At 46.7% G+C, this 20,526-nt stretch overlaps 1 protein-coding gene across 2 annotated transcripts; it reads left to right on the plus strand.

Moving 5' to 3' along the window:
- Nucleotides 1-1,010: 1,010 nt before the first annotated feature.
- TAF8 (TAF8 RNA polymerase II, TATA box binding protein (TBP)-associated factor, 43kDa) lies at nucleotides 1,011-20,291 on the plus strand. 2 transcript variants are annotated; one of them, XM_004673474.2, is made up of 9 exons: nucleotides 1,011-1,066; nucleotides 2,095-2,251; nucleotides 6,592-6,690; nucleotides 7,035-7,097; nucleotides 8,528-8,652; nucleotides 11,123-11,270; nucleotides 13,136-13,278; nucleotides 18,065-18,204; nucleotides 18,486-20,291. In XM_004673474.2, exons 1-9 carry the CDS (start codon nucleotides 1,022-1,024, stop codon nucleotides 18,496-18,498), a joined length of 933 nt encoding a protein of 310 aa, XP_004673531.1. In that variant the 5' UTR covers nucleotides 1,011-1,021; the 3' UTR covers nucleotides 18,499-20,291. The 2 variants fall into 2 exon arrangements, with proteins under 2 accessions (XP_004673531.1, XP_004673532.1); XM_004673475.1 differs by lacking the exon at nucleotides 18,486-20,291 and having other exon boundaries at nucleotides 18,065-18,208.
- Nucleotides 20,292-20,526: the final 235 nt, after the last annotated feature.

Raw genomic sequence — 20,526 nt, forward strand, 5'->3', positions numbered from 1 at the left:
CTGGGCAGGAAGTGGGGACGAGGGGGCGGAGGAGACAAAGGGGCTGGGTGCTCAGTGCTGACAAAGTCTGGCTCCGACTCCTCCGGCGCAGCCCGGTGCCCCCAGCCTTCAGACCCCGCCCCACGTTCCCTAGGTGAGGGGCCGGGCACCTCCCCGGCTCCTGCGCCCGCGCTGCTGGTTTCCAGACTCCTGCCGCTAGGTAACTGCTGCCCAGCCTTGCGACGCGCAGGCGATAAACAACCGGGCGCTGTTTCGTGACCTCTTATAATGCCCGTGGCACCGTGACAGACCCTGTCCATTAGCTTGGTTCTTCCCCGCTGTCAGTCTCACCCCTTTCACAGAAGAGCACACTGAGGCACAGGGAGGTTAGGTCCCACAGCAGGCGACGACTAAGATTCCAACCTGGAGCTTTTCCCGCTGGCCACCCGCAGACGGGGGATGAGGAGGGTCTCACACGAGGAGCCTCGAGGGATGAAAACCACAGGCATCAAGTGACCTCAAAGCTCTGGGACTAAGGACAGAGCATCCTGCAGTCTGCGCCCCGCATCACCTGGGGCACGAAGTGGCAGCGGGATGCAGCGGACGTCCTGGACTAGCTGGCTAGATCCACTAGATCCAAGTGGGCCACTGGCAGAATTCAGGGCCGTCAGCACAAAATAGCGTTTCCCCAAATTTCCCGCAGGATGACTCTGGGCTAGGTCCACCAGCGCCTGCACACTTTCAGGTAAATCTGGACCATTCCAGGGAAATACTCTATAGAGACAGCTTCATCTTGAAATAGGTATTAAATCGAGCGCGCATTTTCCTGGTTAATTCCGAAGTCACGGGGCACCCAAGAACCCTTAGTCCCCAGTAGGTCACGTGCGCTGGGGTTACTAGACGCACCCCCGGCGGGGCAGGGATTCGCAACGCCCGGCTGGGCGCGCCCCTCCCCTTTTCCTCGTCGCTCCTCCCCTCCTCCCCGCCCCACGACTACAAGTCCCAGCCTGCCCTGCGCTCGCGTCCATTACGCCAGAGCAAGATGGCCGACGCGGCGGCTACTGCCGGGGCTGGCAGCTCCGGAACGGTAAGGGCGGGAGGCGGGAGGCGGGGGGCGGAAGCCGAGAGACTCCAGGCATTCTCTCACTCTCCTCTGGCCTGAGCAGCCAGCGCCTACCCAGAGATCCAACCCCACCTTGAGCTCCGAGCGGAGGAGGGTCTTTCAGGTCGTACATGCCCCCCCTCCTCGGGACTTGGCGGCGGCCTCCTGACTTGGTGAACCTGTGTACTGATTGGCTCGTTTTCTGTTGAGGGGGTTGGGAACCCGGAACACCTCCTGATTGGTTCAAAGAGGCCGTTTTCTCCTTTTTATTGGTCAGCCAAAATTGGGAGGGATTCCTGTTTCAAAATATTTAGCTTTCCTGATTCTCTGTGCTGTTATCTTTTGCCCTCCTCTACTCAACATCTAATGTTTAATTTTTCTTAGTGAAATGGGAGGAAAGATAGAGACATTATTGTGTGTGTGGGGGGGCGATAGGCATCAATTAAATCGTGCATGTTTTTTTCAGCTATGTATTCTGATAACTAAAATAGAAAATAAACAGCCATTTTGTATTACGGGAATTCTAAGTTTTAGGTTAAGCAGAAAGATTGTCTTCGTATTTAGAGTACCCTGGGTGCTGGGTGATTAATCAGTTAAGATCTCAAGTTTGGGCCCTCCTTGGTGGCGCAGTGGGTTAAAGCACAGCACTAAGAGGCTAAAGCCATTTCAGCATGAGTTCAATCCCCGCCCCGGAGGGGACCCACATGGCGCGGCAGATCTCTCCTGACCTGCCCACTGCTCCCCTCAGCAGTGTACTCCATCCATCTGCCTGTTCTGCTCCCCACTCTATCTCTGGTGAATCCTCTCACCACACCTGTTCCTCTGGCCTGCACCCCAGTTTTGTATGCATAAATAAATAAATCTTTAAAAAAAAGTCTCAAGTCTACACATCAGAGACACATTTTATTAGGCATTGATAAATAAGTGTTTAGCAAAACCACCTTGCTTATCATTGACTATATGGTTGCATCCTTATCCTGTGGATGAAAATTCTCTTTCTGGCTGATTCACAGAGATCTGGAAGTAAACAGTCCACTAACCCTGCTGATAACTACCATCTGGCCCGAAGGCGAACTCTGCAAGTGGTTGTGAGCTCCCTGTTGACTGAAGCAGGATTTGAGAGTGCTGAGAAAGCATCCGTGGAAACCTTGACAGAGATGCTACAGAGTTGTGAGTACTGAGAACCATTAGACCTTTACATTGTATGACCTGCATTATGATATTGTTAGTAAGGTTTTAAGAAGGAGAGCATAGTTTTAAAAATTAGAATCATATGGACCTGGATATATGTCGTTGGTCTGCCACTTAATAGCTTGGTCACTAAATCCCTTGAACCTCATTTCCTTGCTTGTAAAGTGAGATAATTTGTACTTAAAGGAGTTGTGCATATAAGTGATATACATACGTTAGACATTTGATGCTGGGAGCATTATAAGCTCTTGGTGACTTATAAGTGCTATTATTATTATCACTGTTTGCTTTCTATGCTCAAATAACTTAAGAGTTTTATTGGAGAGTCAGGATTAATGCTCTTTAAAGAGTTGCTACCATTTTAAGGTAAGCAATTATCTGATTTATTAAAAGATGCAACAAAATTTTAAAGGATACAAAATATCATTTTCAAAACATCAAAAAGTGAGTATGTATTTAGCCACACACTCCTATAACAAAACAAATGGGTGAGTAGAATAACATTCATGCTATAGTATGTTTAATGAGCTGCCAGTAGAAAAAGTCAGTTGTAGGAAAATAGAAGAATTGTGTCTTAGGAGAATTATAACCAAGGAACTCCAAAATCATTGGGCATCTGCACAATGTTGTACTGGTGATTTAAAAAGATGGGGACACAATATTCTTTAGGGTTCCACTCAACCGGAAACACAGTGTAACACTTGTGCTGAGTTTTGCTTTAATGGTTTTCTTGCATAGGTTCTTTTGTGTGTGGTTGATATCTAAGGATAGCCATTCTTAGACCACTGGATACTTATACTATCCCAATTTCTCAATCTCAACAGTTACAGTTAGTTATACAAGGGATATTCTTGGTATCCAAGTTGACTGCATTAAATCCAAATAGGCTATAATGAAGAAATTGATAAAGTTAGTATCAACCATGAAGTGACTTTACCCAAGATAAAACAGAGTAAGTAAGGGTATTGGGTGACTTCTCTTTCCATGAGTGGGACCCTTTTTTTCTTTCCTTTTAGGCTTTATCCTTTTCTTTAAGCCACTGATTTCTGAGACTCAGTATTTACTTCACAGACACATACTTCCTTGTTTCTTCTGCTTCCCCATGTTCTGTTGCTCTCCTGTGTCTTCTAGAGTCACCCCAGATGCTACTATTTTATATAGTCAAATGCTAGTGTGTGCAGAGTGAGGGTGGATAAGTTTTACAAAAGGGGGGAAAAATACAAAAAACAACTTTTTTGTGTGTAGAAGAACTGGGGATCTAGGCCAGAGTGCTGGGGGTGAGAGGATTCACCAGAGACTGAGTGGAACAGCACAGATGGAGGAATGAAATACACTGCTGAGAGGAGCAGCAGGCGGACAGAGGTCTGCTGTGCCACATGTAGGCTAGCTCCCTAGCTAAGGATTGAACTCAAGCCGTAGAGGTGATAACACTGAGACTTAGACTTAACCCTGAGACCACTAAGGAGCTCTCTCCCCGCAACCTCCATTGAAAAAAAACAACAACAACAACAACCATACTTTTAAAAGGAAATACCTTGAAATTTAGTTGCTTGTAATAATCTCACCTTTAGCAGCCTAGAGTAGTAGTCTAGCAGTGTGTTGCATGTACAGTGGGTTTTCCTGTTGGGATCTTTTTAAAAAATAGAGTAAAACGAGGAAGGGGCGCACAGACTTCAGGTTTTAGGTGGGGAGCAACAGCTATGAATGAAAGTGAGAGAAAGATTTAGGTAGAGGGAGGAGTTGAACTGCAGTGGAAGCTATGCAGAAAATTGTGCAGTTCCATGGGCGCTCTGGAGCAGTTGTTAACATTGAGCTTGTCCCACATCAGACTAAGAAGGCCTTACGTCTGGACCCCAGCCTGACTAGTCACTAAGTGTGGTTGCCTCAGGAAGGGCATGGTCTGGGACAAGGTTGCTCTCTACAACTGATGTTTAGAAGTTTCAAATACCAGATTTAGGTACAGGGTTAAAGTCTCAGTGCTATCAAGCTATCGGCAGCCACTTCGGCCTGAGTTCAATCCCCATTCAGGGAGCTGACCCACATGGCCCAGCAGACCTCTCCTGTCTCACTGGTTGCTCCCCTCAGCAGTGTATTTCAGTCAGTCTGCCTGTACTGCTCCCTGCTCTGTCTCTGGTGAATCCTCTCTCCCCTCAACTCACACACACCTTTGGCCTAGCCCCAAGTTCTTGTATGCACAAATAAATACATGCATACACACATACACCCATGCATACACACATGCACCCATTTATACCAGAGTTTAGAGGTCCTGGTTGAGGCAGTTCTTTCTCATACTACTGAACAAGGGACTATTTTCTCTCAGAAGAAATGGTTTGCCAGCGGAAATCTCTGTTTTAGATATTAGAACTAAAGGTTTGAAACTGGTTTAAAAGTCTGCCACTTCAGCCAGGGACTTCCAAAGATGGGTGCTTGGGCTGAGGACTTGCTAAGCCTTGAGCACCCCCATATTGTCAGTAGCTGTGGACAGTAAAGCTGAAATAGAAGCATCAGGCAAAACTGGTGCACTTGTCGGCAACATTCATTCTTAGTGTGGGTTCTGAGCAAGTCTTGTGTATTGCTTTCTGCACTGGTTGCACGTCCAGGGCCTGATTCATGTTAGAAGAGAACCAAATAGGTGAAGAAGATATTTTAGCTGCCTCCTGAAGCTAAGGATATTTCTAAGATGTTCTACTCGATTCTTTTTTTTTTTTTTAAGATTTATTTATTTATGCATACAAGAACTGGGGTACAGGCCAGAGGTATGGGAACAGGGTGATGAGAGGATTCCCTAGAGACAGAGTGGGGAACAGAACAGGTGGATTGATTGAAATCCACTGCTGAGGGGAGCAGCAGGTGAGACAGGAGAGGTCTGCTGTGCCATGTGGGTCAGCTCCCTGGCAAGAGACCAAACGTGCTGCAGTGGTTGTGGATAGCTTCATAGTGCTGAGCTTTAACAAACCCTTGTGCCACCAGGGAGGCCTCCTGTACCCAGATTCTAATGGGGTGTTCTCCACAGTAAACGGATGCTGCCCTCTTTTCCTGGACCTGGGAGTAGTGACCTGCTCAGAGTAGCTTGAGGAGTTGGTGGCAGGTCTTCAGTTGGATACCTCTCTTACCAAGCACCACTTGCTTTGATCTTCTGAATCATGGGGCCCCTAGAGCAGGAGTTCCAAATCCTCTTAGGCCTCTTTTATATCTGATGAAATCTCTGGACTCATCACCAGAAAAATAAGGCTATTGGTGTCTGTAAAGCTTCATGCCACTTGAGTTTCCATGAATGCTGTCCTGTGCCTCTGGAGCTCAGTCAGCCCCGCTTAATATCCCCTCTGTTCCCCAACCCTTGGATACAGGCTCAGCTTCAGGCAGAAGGAATAACTTCACCCACCAGAGAATAGATCTTTTTTTTTTTTTCTTTATGGTGGCAAGATGCCCATGCAAGTTACTGGTTTTTGGGTTTTTTTATATAATAGCTGATTTTTACATCATTTTGTACCTTTTGCCATCAGAAGTTACTGTTTTAACCTCTTCTAAGTGTACAATTCAGTGACATTAAGTACATTAGTCACCAACACTCCATTTCCAACATTTTTTCATCATTTCAGACAGACACTTGAGCCCATAAGTAATAACTGCCCAGTCCCATCCCCGCCAGCCCCTGGTAAGTTCTAATCAACTTTCTATCTTTGTGAGTAGGTATCTCATAAGTGTAATCCTAAGATATTTGACTTTTGTATGTGGCAATATTTGATTGAGCATAATGTTTTCAAGGTTCATCAGTGTTATGCATATGTCAGAGTCATTCCTTTTAAAGGCTCGATTACTATTTTTTTTTTTGTTAAGAATTATTTATTTATGCATACAGGTCAGAGGCTCAGGGGCAGCAAGAGACTTCACCAGAGACAGAGTGGGGAGCAGAACAGGCAAATCAATGAAGTACACTGCTGAGGAGAGCAGCGGGCGGGTCAGGAGAGGTCTGCCACGCCACGTGGTCACCTCCGGGGCAGGCGGGAATCGAACTCGTGCGGAAGTGGCTTTAGTTTCTCAGTGCTGTGCTTTAACCCACTGCACCACCAGGGAGGGCCTCGATTACTATTTGGGGAATTTTCTTATCCCGGTCATCTGTTGGACTCTTCTGGGTTGCCCCTACCTTTTGGCTGTTGTGAGTACGCTCCCGTGCACACGGCTGTACAGTATCTGCTGGAGCGCCCACTTTCAGTTCACTTGGTATATCTAGGAGTGAAATTGCTGGCTCATGTGGTAATTCTTTGTTTAACTTTCTGGGAACTGAGACTAAGACGCTGTTCTTTGATCCTTCCTAGACATCTCAGAGATTGGGAGGAGTGCCAAGTCTTACTGTGAGCACACAGCCAGGACCCAGCCCACACTGTCGGATATCGTGGTGACTCTTGTTGAGATGGGTGAGTACCTCTGTGCGCTCTAGTTCTTAAAGCATCTGAGCAGGAGTTGTGAGAGAGGTGTCCCGGGAGTCAGGCACAACTGCTCAGTGTTTTTGAATTCCCTCATGTCTCTTGGTTTGCTTTTAGCTCAGGAGAGTTCAAGGCAACTCACACTCTCAATCACAAGAGGGTTCTTAGTTAAGGGACCTCCTAACTCCCTGTTGGGAAATTCTGCTGGAGATTCTTTTGAGTGACAGCAAAGCTCTTGAGTTGGGAGTTTTAGCTCTTTGTCCACAGCATCACTCCTTTTCCATGTTCAATATCCAGTGGTCTGGGCAGTGATATTTTGGTTTCTTGTTTCTTAGGTTTCAATGTGGACACTCTCCCCGCTTATGCAAAACGGTCTCAGAGGATGGTCATCACTGCCCGTAAGTGATGATGAACTGAGGTTCCACTCAGGAAGTGCTCGCCTTGTACTTGTGGACTGAATCTACTGGCTAGGGCAGGCATGGGTCTGCTGTTATGTGACTTTACTACAGGGTGATCTTTATTGGGCTAGTAGCATTAAGATGTGACGTTCAGTCACCAGAAAGGTAAACTGTCACTGGGAAGTTGTGCCAGTGCCACAGTAGAGCAATTAGTGCTATTTGAAAAATGTGAAAGTACTTGTTCTTCCTTAGATCAAGGGTCATCTGTGGCCTGTGAGGCCGACACAGCCCACTGCCTGTTTTTATAGGAAAACAGCCATGTTTACTTACCATCTTTGGTTGCTTTTGTGCTTTAATGGCAGAGTTAAGTATTTGTAATAGACTATGGGATTTTTTTTACTAAAGATTTATTTATTTATGCATACAGAACTGGGGTATAGGCCAGAAGCACAGGTGCGGTGAGAGGCTTCACCAGAGACAGAGTGGGGAGCAGAACAGGCCAACTGATGAAGTACACTGCTGAGGGGAGCAGCGGGCAGGTCAGGAGAGGTCTGCTGCGCCATGTGGTCACCACTGGGGCAGGGATCAAACTCATGCTGAAGTCTTTAGCTTCTTGGTGCTGTGCTTTAACCCGCTGCACCACTATGGAGTGGGATTTTTTTTTTTTTTAATAATTTCTTTATTTGTGTATATTTTACATCAGATGTAGTCCCCACAGAATTCCCACCACCAGTCACCTGTGCACCATCAGGTGATAGTCCCCTTCCTGCCCGTGTTTTATTCTCTCTTCCTTCCCTTCCCCTGCAGCATGTCTCTGATTTATAGCTGTCTGATTATTTTTGTTTAGTAGTTTTGTTGTATTCCCTTCCCCCCCAATCTCTTATTTGAGACTCTGGGGTTTCTAAAACCTAAAATATTTCCTGTTGGTGCCTTTACACAGAGGCTGGAAGACCACTGTTTCAGTTAAACGGAAAAAGTGTGACTAGTTTGGGCTTGTTGGACCCAGCAAAAATTCAGTAATTTTTTTTTCCCATCATGATTTTCCTGCTGGCATCTTTTAAAGAACTTCCTTCTCAAAGTAGCAGGAGAAGGTGTCCTTTTCAGTCCTCTTTTGCTACTGCTGGCCTACGTTCCTTACCCTGGCCCAGGGTCTGTGGAAAGAGAATTGGCCCATCTGACCCTGTAGTTCCTTGGTATGCTCTTGATGTCACACTGAGCTGCCTACTGTCACTCAGTCATCCAGGAGGACTCGGGATGGGGGTGACTGTCTCAGGTTGTTAAGACCTTTTACTGATAGAAATAAAAAGTGCCTGTTACATAGAACATTGAGGTCAAACTTTTTATTTATTTATTTATTTTGAGAAAAGTAGGGTATGAAGAGACACCTAAAACCTTGGGTGGATAAATAACCAGTTGTGACTCTGTTGCAGCTCCAGTGACTAATCAGCCAGTGACCCCCAAGGCCCTCACTGCAGGGCAGAACCGACCCCACCCACCGCACATCCCCAGCCATTTTCCCGAGTTCCCCGACCCGCACACCTACATCAAAACTCCGGTGAGTGACAACATCACGTTGCGGGGTAAGAGGGAGGCAGGGAGGGCGGGACTGATGCAAAGCACAGAGTCAGTTAGTTCCTTCGGTCAGGCTGGAGTCCCACAGTTTGTAGTGAAAAGGTAGCTGCCACACAGCCTTGCCCTTGACCGGTAGTCTTTGTATTAGTGTCCTCAGGCTGCTGAAATGACCCGCCATAAACTCAGCGGCTTAAAACAACAGAGATGTTGTTGAGGTGAGATCATGCCTCCTGCCCTGTTCTGGGGGGCTAGGGCTTCAACATTGCTTTTGTGAGGGGGACACTGTTCAACCTGTAACGGAACAGAGACTGTCTTTCCTCCTTGGGAAACAGTGGCAAAGGAGAATTAACAAGGAAGTTGAAGCCAGCATCAGTTTTGCCTCTCCCACCAAAACACAAGCGTACCTACCCTGATGGAAGAGAGTCTGCAAGGGTAGTCCACCAAAAGTTTGTAGTAATTCTTAGCAGGGTTACAGGTAACTTTTTTTTTTTTTTGGTGCATTTCCCAGCTTTCCATTATAGACAAAAATTATTTTTGAAATCTCAGGAAAGATCTTTTAAAACATAGTAAGACCATGAAATAGAACTTATCAGAACTCTTGAGTTCTAGGTCTCTGAGGATGAGCTGAGCTGTGCTCTGTGGTTCACACTGCTCTGTTTGCTGGGCTAACAGTTTCACTTCCCCCTGGGAAGGTGTGGTGTGCGAAAGAGTCCCCAAGGCTCCCACATGCTTCCTTTGTCCCCTGCGTACCCTGGATGTGGTACAGATAACGGCCACTGTACCAGCTGTTAAGGCAAGTCCTCGGGGACTTTTCTCCTTATCTGGGGGTGTGGACAAAGATGGGGAGAAGAACAGAAGTCACTCAGCCACTGCCCGTCACCTGTAGTCTCTGTGTTGGAGTCCTAGGGTTGCTGAAATGAAGTGCTGCAAACTCAGTGGCGTAAAATGACAGAATTTACTGTCTTAGTTCCAGAGTTTAGAAGTCCAAATTCAAGCTGTTGGCAGGGTCTTGAAACCATAGGGGAACCCTTCCTTGCCACTTGGAGCTTTTGGTGGTGGTAGCCACCTGTGGTATTCTCCTTCACACCGGTCTCTGTCTTCATGTGGTTTTTTCTGTGTCTGTCTGCACGTGGCCATCCTCTTGTAAGAGAACACCAGTCCTGTTGGATTAGGGACCCACCTGTTCCGGCATGATCTCACCTCAGCTGGCTATGTGTGAAGTGACTGTTTCCAAAGAAGAACCCTATGTTGTACTGCATTGTACCACTGGCAGAAATATTAGGCACATACTTTAGTCTATGCTTATTTAGGTGAATAATATAATATTAATAATCAAGATAATATGACCCTCATTAAAGGTTTCGAAAGTCAGTTTACCCCTTCTCTAATTTGTTTTTTTATTTTTTGAAACTTGGCTTAATTCTTTGGACTAATAAAGCTGAGCGTCTGGTTCTAAGGTCATTTTATTTAGGTACATTAATGGCTCTGATCATTGAGAAATATACATTACAAAGATATGCGCATCATTGCACTTAGTGCGTCAAGTCATAAAACTAGTTTTTCACTCTCATCTCATTATTTGATGAATTTGTTAAAGTATTTTTTGAATGCCAGACATGTGTCTTAAAAATAATGATAAAATCTCACATTGTAACATTTCTAACAGATATGTTCACAGTCCATTCGCTTCTTCATTTTGGGAAGGTTCTTCACGAGCCAGCAAAGTCCTGAGTCTCTGTGATTAAGTAAGACTGTGGGGACTATTCAGGGACACCGTGGAGATGTCCCACATCCTCCTTTGAAAGCCCTATGTCCATATTAATGAAGAGTAGTTACTTTGGGAGTCATTGCTAAAAATGGCACCTTTACCACAATGTAAAATGCTTTGGCTGCTGCTTGTTATGGTAGATCACGAGCCCACGCGAGTGCCGAAGAGCAGGAGGGTCACACCTGCCGTGCACTTCACTTGTGCTGATGTTGACGTCTTCATCTAGTACTCTGAGGCAGTCTTCTGGAACAGCGTGTGCATTTGGGAGAGTTAAACTAGATACAGCAGTCCACAAACCCACGTCAGCAGCCGTGCGCATGCTGCAGGGTGTCACGTCACACTGAAGGAGCAAGGCGGTCCCTGTCAGGTTCCCCTGTGGGGAGTCGCACGTTTCTTCAGGAGGCATCCTGCGCCACGGTCAGCTGTCCTGGGAGCTAAACGAAGACCCACAACAGCCACTAAATACTTGTATGTTTGCTAAGTTTTAAGATTAAAACAAGTATTAACGGTAACTACATATTTCTTTCTACCTTTCCACTGCCCCTTGGAGCTCTCGCCTCCAAAGAGAGCAGAGCTGGTCACTTAGTGCTAGAGGCTGGAAGGACATAGCAACAGCGAGGCCGGGACAGGAGAGGGCCGGGTGACCTGTGGGTGTAACGCGGTGTCTTTGCGTTTCTCCTCTTAGACGTACCGGGAGCCTGTGTCGGACTACCAGGTCCTGCGGGAGAAGGCTGCCTCCCAGAGACGAGATGTGGAGCGGGCCCTCACCCGATTTATGGCCAAGACGGGAGAGACTCAGAGCCTTTTCAAGGATGACGTCAGCACGTTTCCATGTGAGATCTATCCCCTTGGCAAGCCCTGTCTTGTCTTTTGAGAAAATCACAGTCCTCCCTTTTTCTCAGCTTGGCAACATAAAGTTTGCCCTTTTCTTGGGTACAGCTTGTTTTTCAAATTCCTGAGTGCTTTTCCCAGATCTCAAGTGCCCTGTCCCTAACTGAAGGCTCTGAAACAGTAGTGGCCGCTGTTGGGACTAGCCACCTGAGGTATGTCAAGCTAACCCCATGTATAACCGTGCCCTAGCCCTCAGTGACACTCGGGCAGCAGAGACTGGCACCCAGGGCAGGGGGCTGCAGCACATCTGCCAGGCTCTGCCCTTCAGTGCCCCTCACAGGGCGCCTTGTTTACTGTCTCCTTGCACATTGCTGTTCACTGGGTGGTCAAGTTACTTCTTTCATAGGCCTCAGGTCTTGTAGAGGTGAATGGGGAGGTTGGTTTGCTCATCAAACTTCTACCTTTGTGCCTGGCTTTGGAGGAATTGCTGCTGACTGACTGTTAGTGGGAGACAATTGTTAAGGAGGAGACACTGTGCTAATCATTTCACATTCAGTCCGCTCCCCACCTCCATTCTCCTGAAGGCTTAAGAACTGTTACACATCCATTGTAGGAAAGAAGGGTTTATAGGGAAGAGAAATGAGGTAAGTTGCTTTAAGTCACACAACAAGTAGGTACTATTCAAACCTGGCTCTTTCTGACTTTAAACCTAGACACATTAAGAATAATCTGAGTGTCTCCTGATAATGTATTTCATCATAGAAGTACACAGAGAGACTTCCTCTTATTATTTTTTTTTAATCAATAATTTCTTTTTATCCTCAATGCTTTTTGGAAGAACTGAAACGCTGTTTCTCTGAAGCGCCTTCTAGGAGAGTTCTCAAGTCTAGTATTTGAACTTGAGTCTTTTAGCTGAAAGAATCCATCTCTCTATTCTAAAAGTAAGGCTTAGAGAGTGGATGCTTCACTCGGATTCAGTCCTAGTTTTGTACATAGTTCTATACCTGGTAAAAGTGTAGCTCCATTCCCTACGGCCCAGCAGTCCCACTCCTAGGTATCCAAAAAACACTGATTCAAAAAGATACCTGCACCCCCATGTTTATTGCTGCTTTATTCACAATTGGAAAGACATGGAAACAGCCCAAATGCCCAAAAATGGATGACTGGATTAAAAAGATGTGGCACATATACACATTGGAATATTACTCAGCAACCAAAAAAAAAGAAACACATGTCCTTTGCAGCAACATGGATGGAGCTGGAAAAGATCATGCTTAGTGAGATAAGCCAGAAAGAAAAGGAAAAATACTGGATGTTTTCACTCATAGCAGGAATATAACGGAACAGGCGAGAAAATAGTGATAATGATAAACAGCTACATACCAGAGACATTTTACGGGGGTGGAGTGGGGAATGGGCTCAAAAACGGTGGGGGAGGGAAATGCACTGGGCTATGGTGATGGCACATGGGAGATTTGGTGATGGGAAACCCTAGGGGATTGCAACTGAGATGGAAAAATGCACAAAAATATGTAAAAACAAAACTATAAAATTTTACTATAAAATTACAAAGTTAAAAAAAAAAGTGGAGCTCCAAAACCATTACTGGAGTTCAGATCCACTCTGCACTTCCCAGGTGACCAAGGAAGTCATTTACCCTCTCTCTCTGGTTCCTTGGTAATTATACTGACTAGGGTGCAGGGGAGGCTTTAAGATGGCAGGTGTGAAGCCTATGGGACATTGCCTGGCCAGGGCAAGTGCTTGCAGCATTAACCTTCATTGTCTCCCTGCTCACTGAGCTGTTGTCAGGCCTAGGCCAGGCAAAGGCTCCATGACGTGGAATTGTGCCTCTCTTCCAATTCCCCAGTGATTGCTGCAAGGCCTTTCACCATCCCCTACCTGACAGCTCTTCTTCCGTCTGAGCTGGAGATGCAACAAATGGAAGAGACGGATTCCTCAGAGCAGGATGAGCAGACAGACACGGAGAACCTTCCTCTTCACATCAGCACGGTGGGTCCTCCCTTTTTCCTGCTTTTGGTACTCTGAGAGCTGGTCCACACTGCTTCCAGCTGGCCACCCTGAGAATTGAATGTGACCTATCGCAGGCCTCTGGCTTCCTGTTAGGGGCTTACTTGATGGGCCTAGGAGCATTCAGGTGTGACCGGATCTCCAGCTTGAGAGCCAAGTCCACATCCTAGGGACTTCTTCACTCGACAAATATTGAACACCTGCCAGAGCCAGCTGTGGGGAAATTAGTAGGAGACAAAATAGACAAAATGTCCTGCTCTCCTGAAGCTAAGGAAAAACAATAAATTAGGAATAAATAAATTAGATAAGAAGTAGGTGTGGGCACTGGGAGAAAGCTACTAGATAGGGTCACTAAGAAGGTGACCTTTGAGTAAAGGCCTAAAGGAAACAGGGCTTGCATATCTCTGGGAGTAACCTTTCCTCAGTGGGAGCAGCAGAGTAGAGGCCCTGAGGTGGAGCTTGCCAGCAGTGCAGAATAGGGCCACAGTGTGGGAAAAAGGGAGGAAGCAGGGAGTAAGGTCAGGAAGCTCCTGGGGAGTCCAGTTTTAAAGATTATATTACACACCGGGCATTTTCTCAGCTGGGAAGTGGCGGAAGTACTGAGCTAAGGCGGCCAGGCACTGGCGTGGCTTAGCTGGCCACTCCCCATCCGTCATGGTGCCATCTGAGGGTGCAACCTGGGCAGAAGGGCAGGAGCTGAGGGAGCAGTGAGGAGGCCGTTGCAGTAAACTGAGGGATGGTGGTCAAGGTGAAGATGATGAGACATGATCAGAAAGTTACTTGGTCAAATTCTAGATTATTTTCAGAGCAGAACCAGCTAGCAGAATGGATATAAGAGAAAAAGAGATCCAGAGACACTTTCTTCTTTTGCTTTTTGCCTGAACAATAAGAAAGTGGCATTACTGTCAGCCAAGGTCAGGAAGCCTGGGTGGAGAGGCCGGGAGTCCAGGCTTAGAGGAGGTAAGCTGAAGATGCGTGCGTTTTAGTCCTCCAGGGGGTGAGGTGGTTGTGTGCTTTGGGAGTTCAAAGGGCTTTTAGAGCTACTGAGGTGCATTGGGCTCTTGAGCCTGTAGATGGTATTTAGAATAGAAAGTAGGTGAACTCTCCTAGGGAGCAAGTGAGGGTGAAAAAGAGGTGTAAGGGTCGAGCCTGGGGCTATCTACTGTTTAGAGAGAAAAGTGGGAACTCTCCCCAATGGACATAGAGAAGGCTAAGCAGGGAGGTGGGAGAAGACCTGGGGGAACGTGGTATTTCGTGAACAGAGAACCATTAGCTGTTTTAAAAGCTGCCTTAGTTACAGTAATATAGGAACAGAATCTGTCTGGCCTTCAGCCTGGGCTGTGTGAGTGTATCCTTGAGAAGCAGTTTCAGTAAGAATGAAGGACCTGGAGCAAATTCACAGAGAATGGGGGAGTAGAAATTGTAGTTGGTGAGTATAGACTTGCACTGTCCTTTACAGTAGCCACTAGCTACCTGTGGCTATAATTTTAATTAATATGAATAAAACTAAAAGTTCAGTTATTTAGTCTAGTTGCCATACAAGGCAGTGTAAATGTGATCATTTATAGCATCACAGAAAGTTCCATTGGATGATGCTTCTATAAATGATCATTTCGAGGAGTCTTGCTGTAAGTAGGAGAGAAATGGATCAGTAACTAGCGTGAAAATTAAGGAGTTAAGTGTTTTTGTTTAAGACAAAAGAACAGAATGTTTGATTGGGAATGATCTAACAGGGGAAAATTGATGCAGGAGAGGGAACTGTTTGGAGCAATATTCCTTGGTAGGTAAGAGGGCATGGGGGTCTTGTGCTCAAATCGGGGGGTTAGCCGCTGTAGTTCCAGGTTTCTCCTTTCAGGATAGGAGATAGTGTGTGTGGGCAGTGAGACAGAGTGGGGGGCATGTGCCCATAGGGACCTGTGGGTGTTCTTTCCTGCTTTTCAAGGTGTAGAAGATTAAGACCCACTCTCGCTCCTACCTTTTGGGAGAAAGTACCAGTTGGAATCACAGAACTGCTGGAAGCTCTGATGCCTTTAAAGCATACAGGACCCTGCAGTTATGCTACCTTATTCAGATCAGTCCTAGCTTTTAAGCAAAAAAATGCTGTCGTGTTTGTATTTGGGCCAAGCCTTCTTGGATGTCTGAGGTGCGATCTGGCGAATGCAGCCAGGAGCTCCAGGAGGCAGATGGCCAGCACCTGCTTTCTCAGTTACTTGCTGAAGGCCTTCCTTGCTTGCACACACATTTTGTTAATGTTGAATTATTCCTTTGAGAATTAGAGCTGGGAGCCTATGGCTTTATATAAAGCTGAGGAAATTGTTACTCTCCACTTCTGTTTGAATTCAGTTCGTTTGGTCTGAGGTAGGGTGAATGGGTCATAGACTCAGAGGAGGTTCACTTTAGGAGAAGGAAGAATCTTCCAAGAAGAAGTTTCCACACATGTGTGAGTACAGTGCAGCTAAAGGGCTTGCAGATGTGTTTTTGAACAAATCCAGATAAATGACAAAAGTAAGGTCATGGCATTGAGTGAACTGAGGCTGAGAGAATGCAGGGGCTGCCTGAGGACTCCTATATACTGAGGGGCTAAGCCAGACAGCAAAGAGGGGCGACCCTCAGAGTCAGACTGGCCTGGAATTTAGACTGCCGCTTTCCAGATAGCGACTGTCCACACATTAGCTAGCATCTGAGTCAGTGTCCTCACACACACAGCTAGGAGCAGGAGCCCCCCATCCTGGGGAAAGGAGGGCCTGGCGCTCATGCACCCTCGTTCCCTCCCCTGCTGTCTTAACCACATACTCTTCTCTTAACAAAAAATAAAATAAAATAGAAATCTCAGTTTGACACTTCCCTTCTATTACCTCCTACCCCCATCTCAAGGCTTCCTATCCCTGCAAGAGGCAAGAAGGTAGCATTTCCGTTGTCGCGTGACTGACCCTTGTGTGGCCTGTGGGAAACAGTGAGCTGGGTGGGGGCAGCCCCAGGAGCTCTCTGCTGTCTTTCCAGCACCTCTTATTGTGTCACTTCCATCCTTACTATCTCAGGAAACACTTATGGCACGGTTGAAGTGAACTTCATAACTGTGAAAATAGGGGGCTCACCATAGAGAAATAATAAGAATGGAAGTAGGGCCTTCCTCATGGTGCAGAGGTTAAAGTCTCAGCATTGTCAAGCTGTCGCCAGCCACTGAGGCAAGAGTTTGAGCCACAGCCAGAGAGGTGACCCACATGGCACAGCAGACCTCTCCTGACCTGCCTGATGCCCCCCTCAGCAGTGTATTTCAGTCAAACTGCCTGTTCTGCTCTCCACTCTGTCTCTGGTGAATCCTCTCCCCCCCCACCCCCCGCAACTCTGGCCTACACCCAGTTCTTGTATGTGTAAATAAATAAAATAAATCTTTTTTTAAAAAATAGGAAGGGAAGTAGGGGCTAGTAACCAAACCAGACCGTTAAGAACGTCAGAGAGACTGTGAGCCAAATATCCAAGGCTGTGGACAGATTCTATGTCTGGGACCTGACCTGGCAGGGCCTGAATTGATCATGGGACATGAGCTGTCAGGAGCACCTCCAGAGGCCCAACAGGACTGAAAGTCAACTCTTGGTGCAAGCAGGTGCTGGAGAGGCAAAAGGCAGGGGCCGTGGATGTAACACAGTGCTGGGTGACGAGTGGGCAGTGTGCAGGGCAACCTGGAGGTGAGCCGGTGTCTTCAGGCTCATTGAACCTGAGACTGGTGTCCTTGTGCTAGGCCAGCTGCATGCACCTTGCTATTCATTTATTTCATGCCTCTTCTGCCGTTCATTTGCCTGGTTACACAACAGGACTCTTTGAGTGGCGGAGCCCTGGGCCTGTCACCAGAGGGCGCAAACCAGTCGCTTCTGCTCATGTAGTCACTAAGGCCTGAGCTTCTACATCCAGCTCTTCCTGGGATGTGTTTCCCCGTCTTCCTCTAGTTTCTGCTTGGGAAATAGGAGAGAATATAAATAAAAGCGTATCGATTGTCCATATTCCAAGACCCAGTTTTAAAAATTTCATCACGTTCTTTTCTTTGCGTAACTATACGTCACTGTGATTGAAAAAAAAAAAAAACTTTCTAAAATTGGACTCATGCTGGAATACTTGTGCTTTAGAGACTTTTTACTAAATCACCCATTCTGCAGAAAACAAGCTGTAAAAGATCTGCTTCACGGGTTGCAGATAAGAATTACTGTTGAAGCCTCCATGGTGGTGCCTGCAACTCTGCTTTGCCTCGGTGAGACCCCTAGGGTGCAAGGGTCTGGCCTTTGCTGCCGTGGGCTCATTGGTACCAGGTTGCAAGTATCAGCTGTTTGAGGACTTGGGGGAAAGCTGTTCTCATGTACGCTGGCTTTGGGCCCGGAGACCCCCTGCACCTGTGACTTGTTCTGACCCTGCGTCTGTCCTGCAAGGCATCACGTGCACTTCTTTCTCTCCCCACAGGCTGGGCTTCCTGCCTGAAGCAGCTAAGATATAGCCCCTGCTCCTCAGCCCTTACTAGGTCTCTGTGCTTCCTAATTCATGTCCCTGTCTTCTCTCGAGGCTCGGGGTTTTGTATCCTCCACTGTCAGAGCTGTCACTCTCGCCTTCCTCTACAGGCTGCTGAGGCTGCATTTCCTGAGGCTAAGACAGGTTCATCAGGACAACGTAGCCCATGGGCTTCTAACTTCACAAATGGGATGCTGATACTTGTTTGTATTATGGGCATGATCTCTTTCCTTATGCCATTGGTGTTTTGCTTTATTTCGGCTTTTGCTCAAAGGACGATTCTGGAGCTGAGAAGGAGAACACCTCTGTCCTGCAGCCGAACCCCTCCTTGACAGGGAGCCGGAATGGGGAGGAGAATGTCATCGATAACCCCTATCTGCGACCCGTGAAGAAACCCAAGATCCGCAGGAAGAAGTGAGTTGGAGGCTGGGGTGCGGAGACGCTTCTCTTGTCAAAAGGTGGTTTCTCTGCTGCTTGGCAGAAAAGAGAGGCTTACCAGTGGGTCTTACGTTAGTGAAAGCTACTTTGGTGAGAGGAAATATCTCCCCTTTTCTTCTTCCTGTCTCCCACATGTACCTCTTATTCCATAGAGGTCAAGTGTCCTGCAGCGGACAGAGCCCTGGAGTGGCTCTCCCATAGAAGCACAGCCGGGAGGGCTCCACCAGGCAGGACCCATGGATTCCTCTTCTTTCTAGGTCCCTCTCGTGAGCTGAGAAGGAAGTATGCCTTGTAGAGGGACATGGACACCGCCCTCCAGAGGGGGAGTTAGCCACTCGAGGGAAGAAGAGAGGGTGCCTCTTCGTGGTCAAGCTGAGGCTGCCCAGGGTGCGACGGGGCATGATTTTAATTGCAAACTCTAGAATAAGATGACCTCTTTTCATCGGATGTTTGGGCTGAGGAAGATACAAAGGTACTAACAAAGCTGTCTTAATCAACCAGGCCATCCTATAGAGCATAGGAACAGCTGGTGACGTCACTGATTACCACAGGATTTGATTTCTTTGAAACCTGAAGACCAGGGAAGATGATAGGAAAGAAAAGATTCTTTTTGCTTTGCTTTCTGCCAGAAAGACTGTTTGCCTACTTTGTGCTTCAGGATATCTGGACCCTTTTTACCTGAATCACAATTTTGGCAGCAATTTTCATCATCCCAGCGCCTCAGTCTTACATATCTCCTCATTGGGCTCCAAGTGCCCTGTTGATCTGATCAGAGGTGATTTTGTTGGAAACAGTGACCCACATATCATAGCCTAAACTGGGCACTACTTTCCTAAGGCATTTGTCTGTTGCCATCCCACTGTGGAAGGTGTGCTCAGGGACTCCCCTCTCCTAGGCCAGCCCTTCCTGAGAAAAGATGTTTTCTCTGACAAGAGCCTCAAGAGTGGATCTTTTATGTTGTAACTTGTTGGAGGAACCCAGTTGTAGATAACAGGAGAAGGATAGGGTTGGGGAAGGTCTCAGGGTTTGAGGGCTGGACTGGGCCTTGTCTTCTGAAAACTGAGAGGCCTGGCCAGTCTGCTAGAAGACTGGCACAGATGGAAGGCCTGTGTGTTTTTCTAGAAGCAGGTCTCGATTTGTTCAACCTCTTTGCCTCCTGAGAAAGATCCTCCAAACCAAAAAACAAACAAACAAACTTGTGAGGAAGATCCTGGACAAGCTAATAGCCTTTGGCTGATCATCACTGAAGGAAAATACTTTAAAGCCAAATCCAAGGAGGGAAAATGCCAGCAACACCTGGAAGTTACCATAAGATCAGAGTTCACTGAGTTAGCAACCTAACGTCCCGTCGAACTTTGCCTAGACTAGGCTTCCATGGTCATCTCTGAATCTTCCATCCTCTTGTGAATTTGAAAACTTGATGAGGAACTGTGTGACCTGATGGCAGGCCCCAGGGTCCTCTGGCCTCACTGATCTCTAGGGCAAGCTGCTGTCAGGAACAGAAGCCGGGTGCCAGGGAGAAAGTTGGATTCTCCAACTCTGGGCCAAAAAAAGAGTTTCTCAGGTATTTGGTGACCTGAACCGCTTACACGTGAACATAGACTGGGTCTGTACTGACCCCTCATGGTCTGTAATTGCGCTCTCAGTGATTCTTGGCCTGTCGAGTTTAAATACTGCCTAGGCATGAACCCTGGTGGATACAGGGCTAAAACCATCATGACTCTTGCCAGCCATGTCCCAGTTGACTGGGGACAACTGTGGAACCTCTTGACAACAGAAGCCTGTGAACACCATGTCCGGGGGCTAAGTGGGATTTGGAGAAGAGTTGCCATTTCTGCTGCTGAGACTTCAGAGGCTATGCTGCTGAGAGTCTGTTCTGGATGAGAAACAGTGATTTGTTGACTTGAAACATAGACCGAATTATTGTGTAAAAATTGTGTGTAATTCACAGTGTATATTTATAAATTCTATTTTTATATAAGTTTGGGAGTGAGGATTCTGGAAGGGGAAACGTGAAACAGAGCCAGATTAAGAATGTGATTGATGATCTCTTAATAAAACTTCATAATAAAAACTTTGTAAATGAAACAATTACAAGCTTCGAACCTAGTTTGTGTTCCAAAATTAGTGCAATCGGCAGATAAGCAGGGCTGATGAACCCTTCTTTTGGTTTAATTACCCCTGAGAACTGTCTGGAACTTTTTATTTTGGAAATTTTTTAATACTAAAGAGGAACATTCCCGATGTGTCTTTCACCTCACTTTGACACATTTATGAATTCTCTTTCATCTGTTTCTC

The sequence above is a fragment of the Condylura cristata genome, unplaced genomic scaffold (assembly GCF_000260355.1).
Source record: "Condylura cristata isolate star-nosed mole 26May11 unplaced genomic scaffold, ConCri1.0 scaffold00001, whole genome shotgun sequence".
In the NCBI taxonomy this organism is placed as follows: domain Eukaryota; kingdom Metazoa; phylum Chordata; class Mammalia; order Eulipotyphla; family Talpidae; genus Condylura; species Condylura cristata.

Excerpts from the sequence above, each read along its gene's own strand:
- TAF8 (XM_004673474.2), top strand. The coding sequence starts at position 1,022 with ATGGCCGACGCGGCGGCTACTGCCGGGGCTGGCAGCTCCGGAACG. Across the intron at positions 6,691-7,034 it reads GGTGACTCTTGTTGAGATGG|GTTTCAATGTGGACACTCTC; the intron begins GTGAGTACCTCT and ends CTTGTTTCTTAG. Across the intron at positions 7,098-8,527 it reads GAGGATGGTCATCACTGCCC|CTCCAGTGACTAATCAGCCA; the intron begins GTAAGTGATGAT and ends ACTCTGTTGCAG.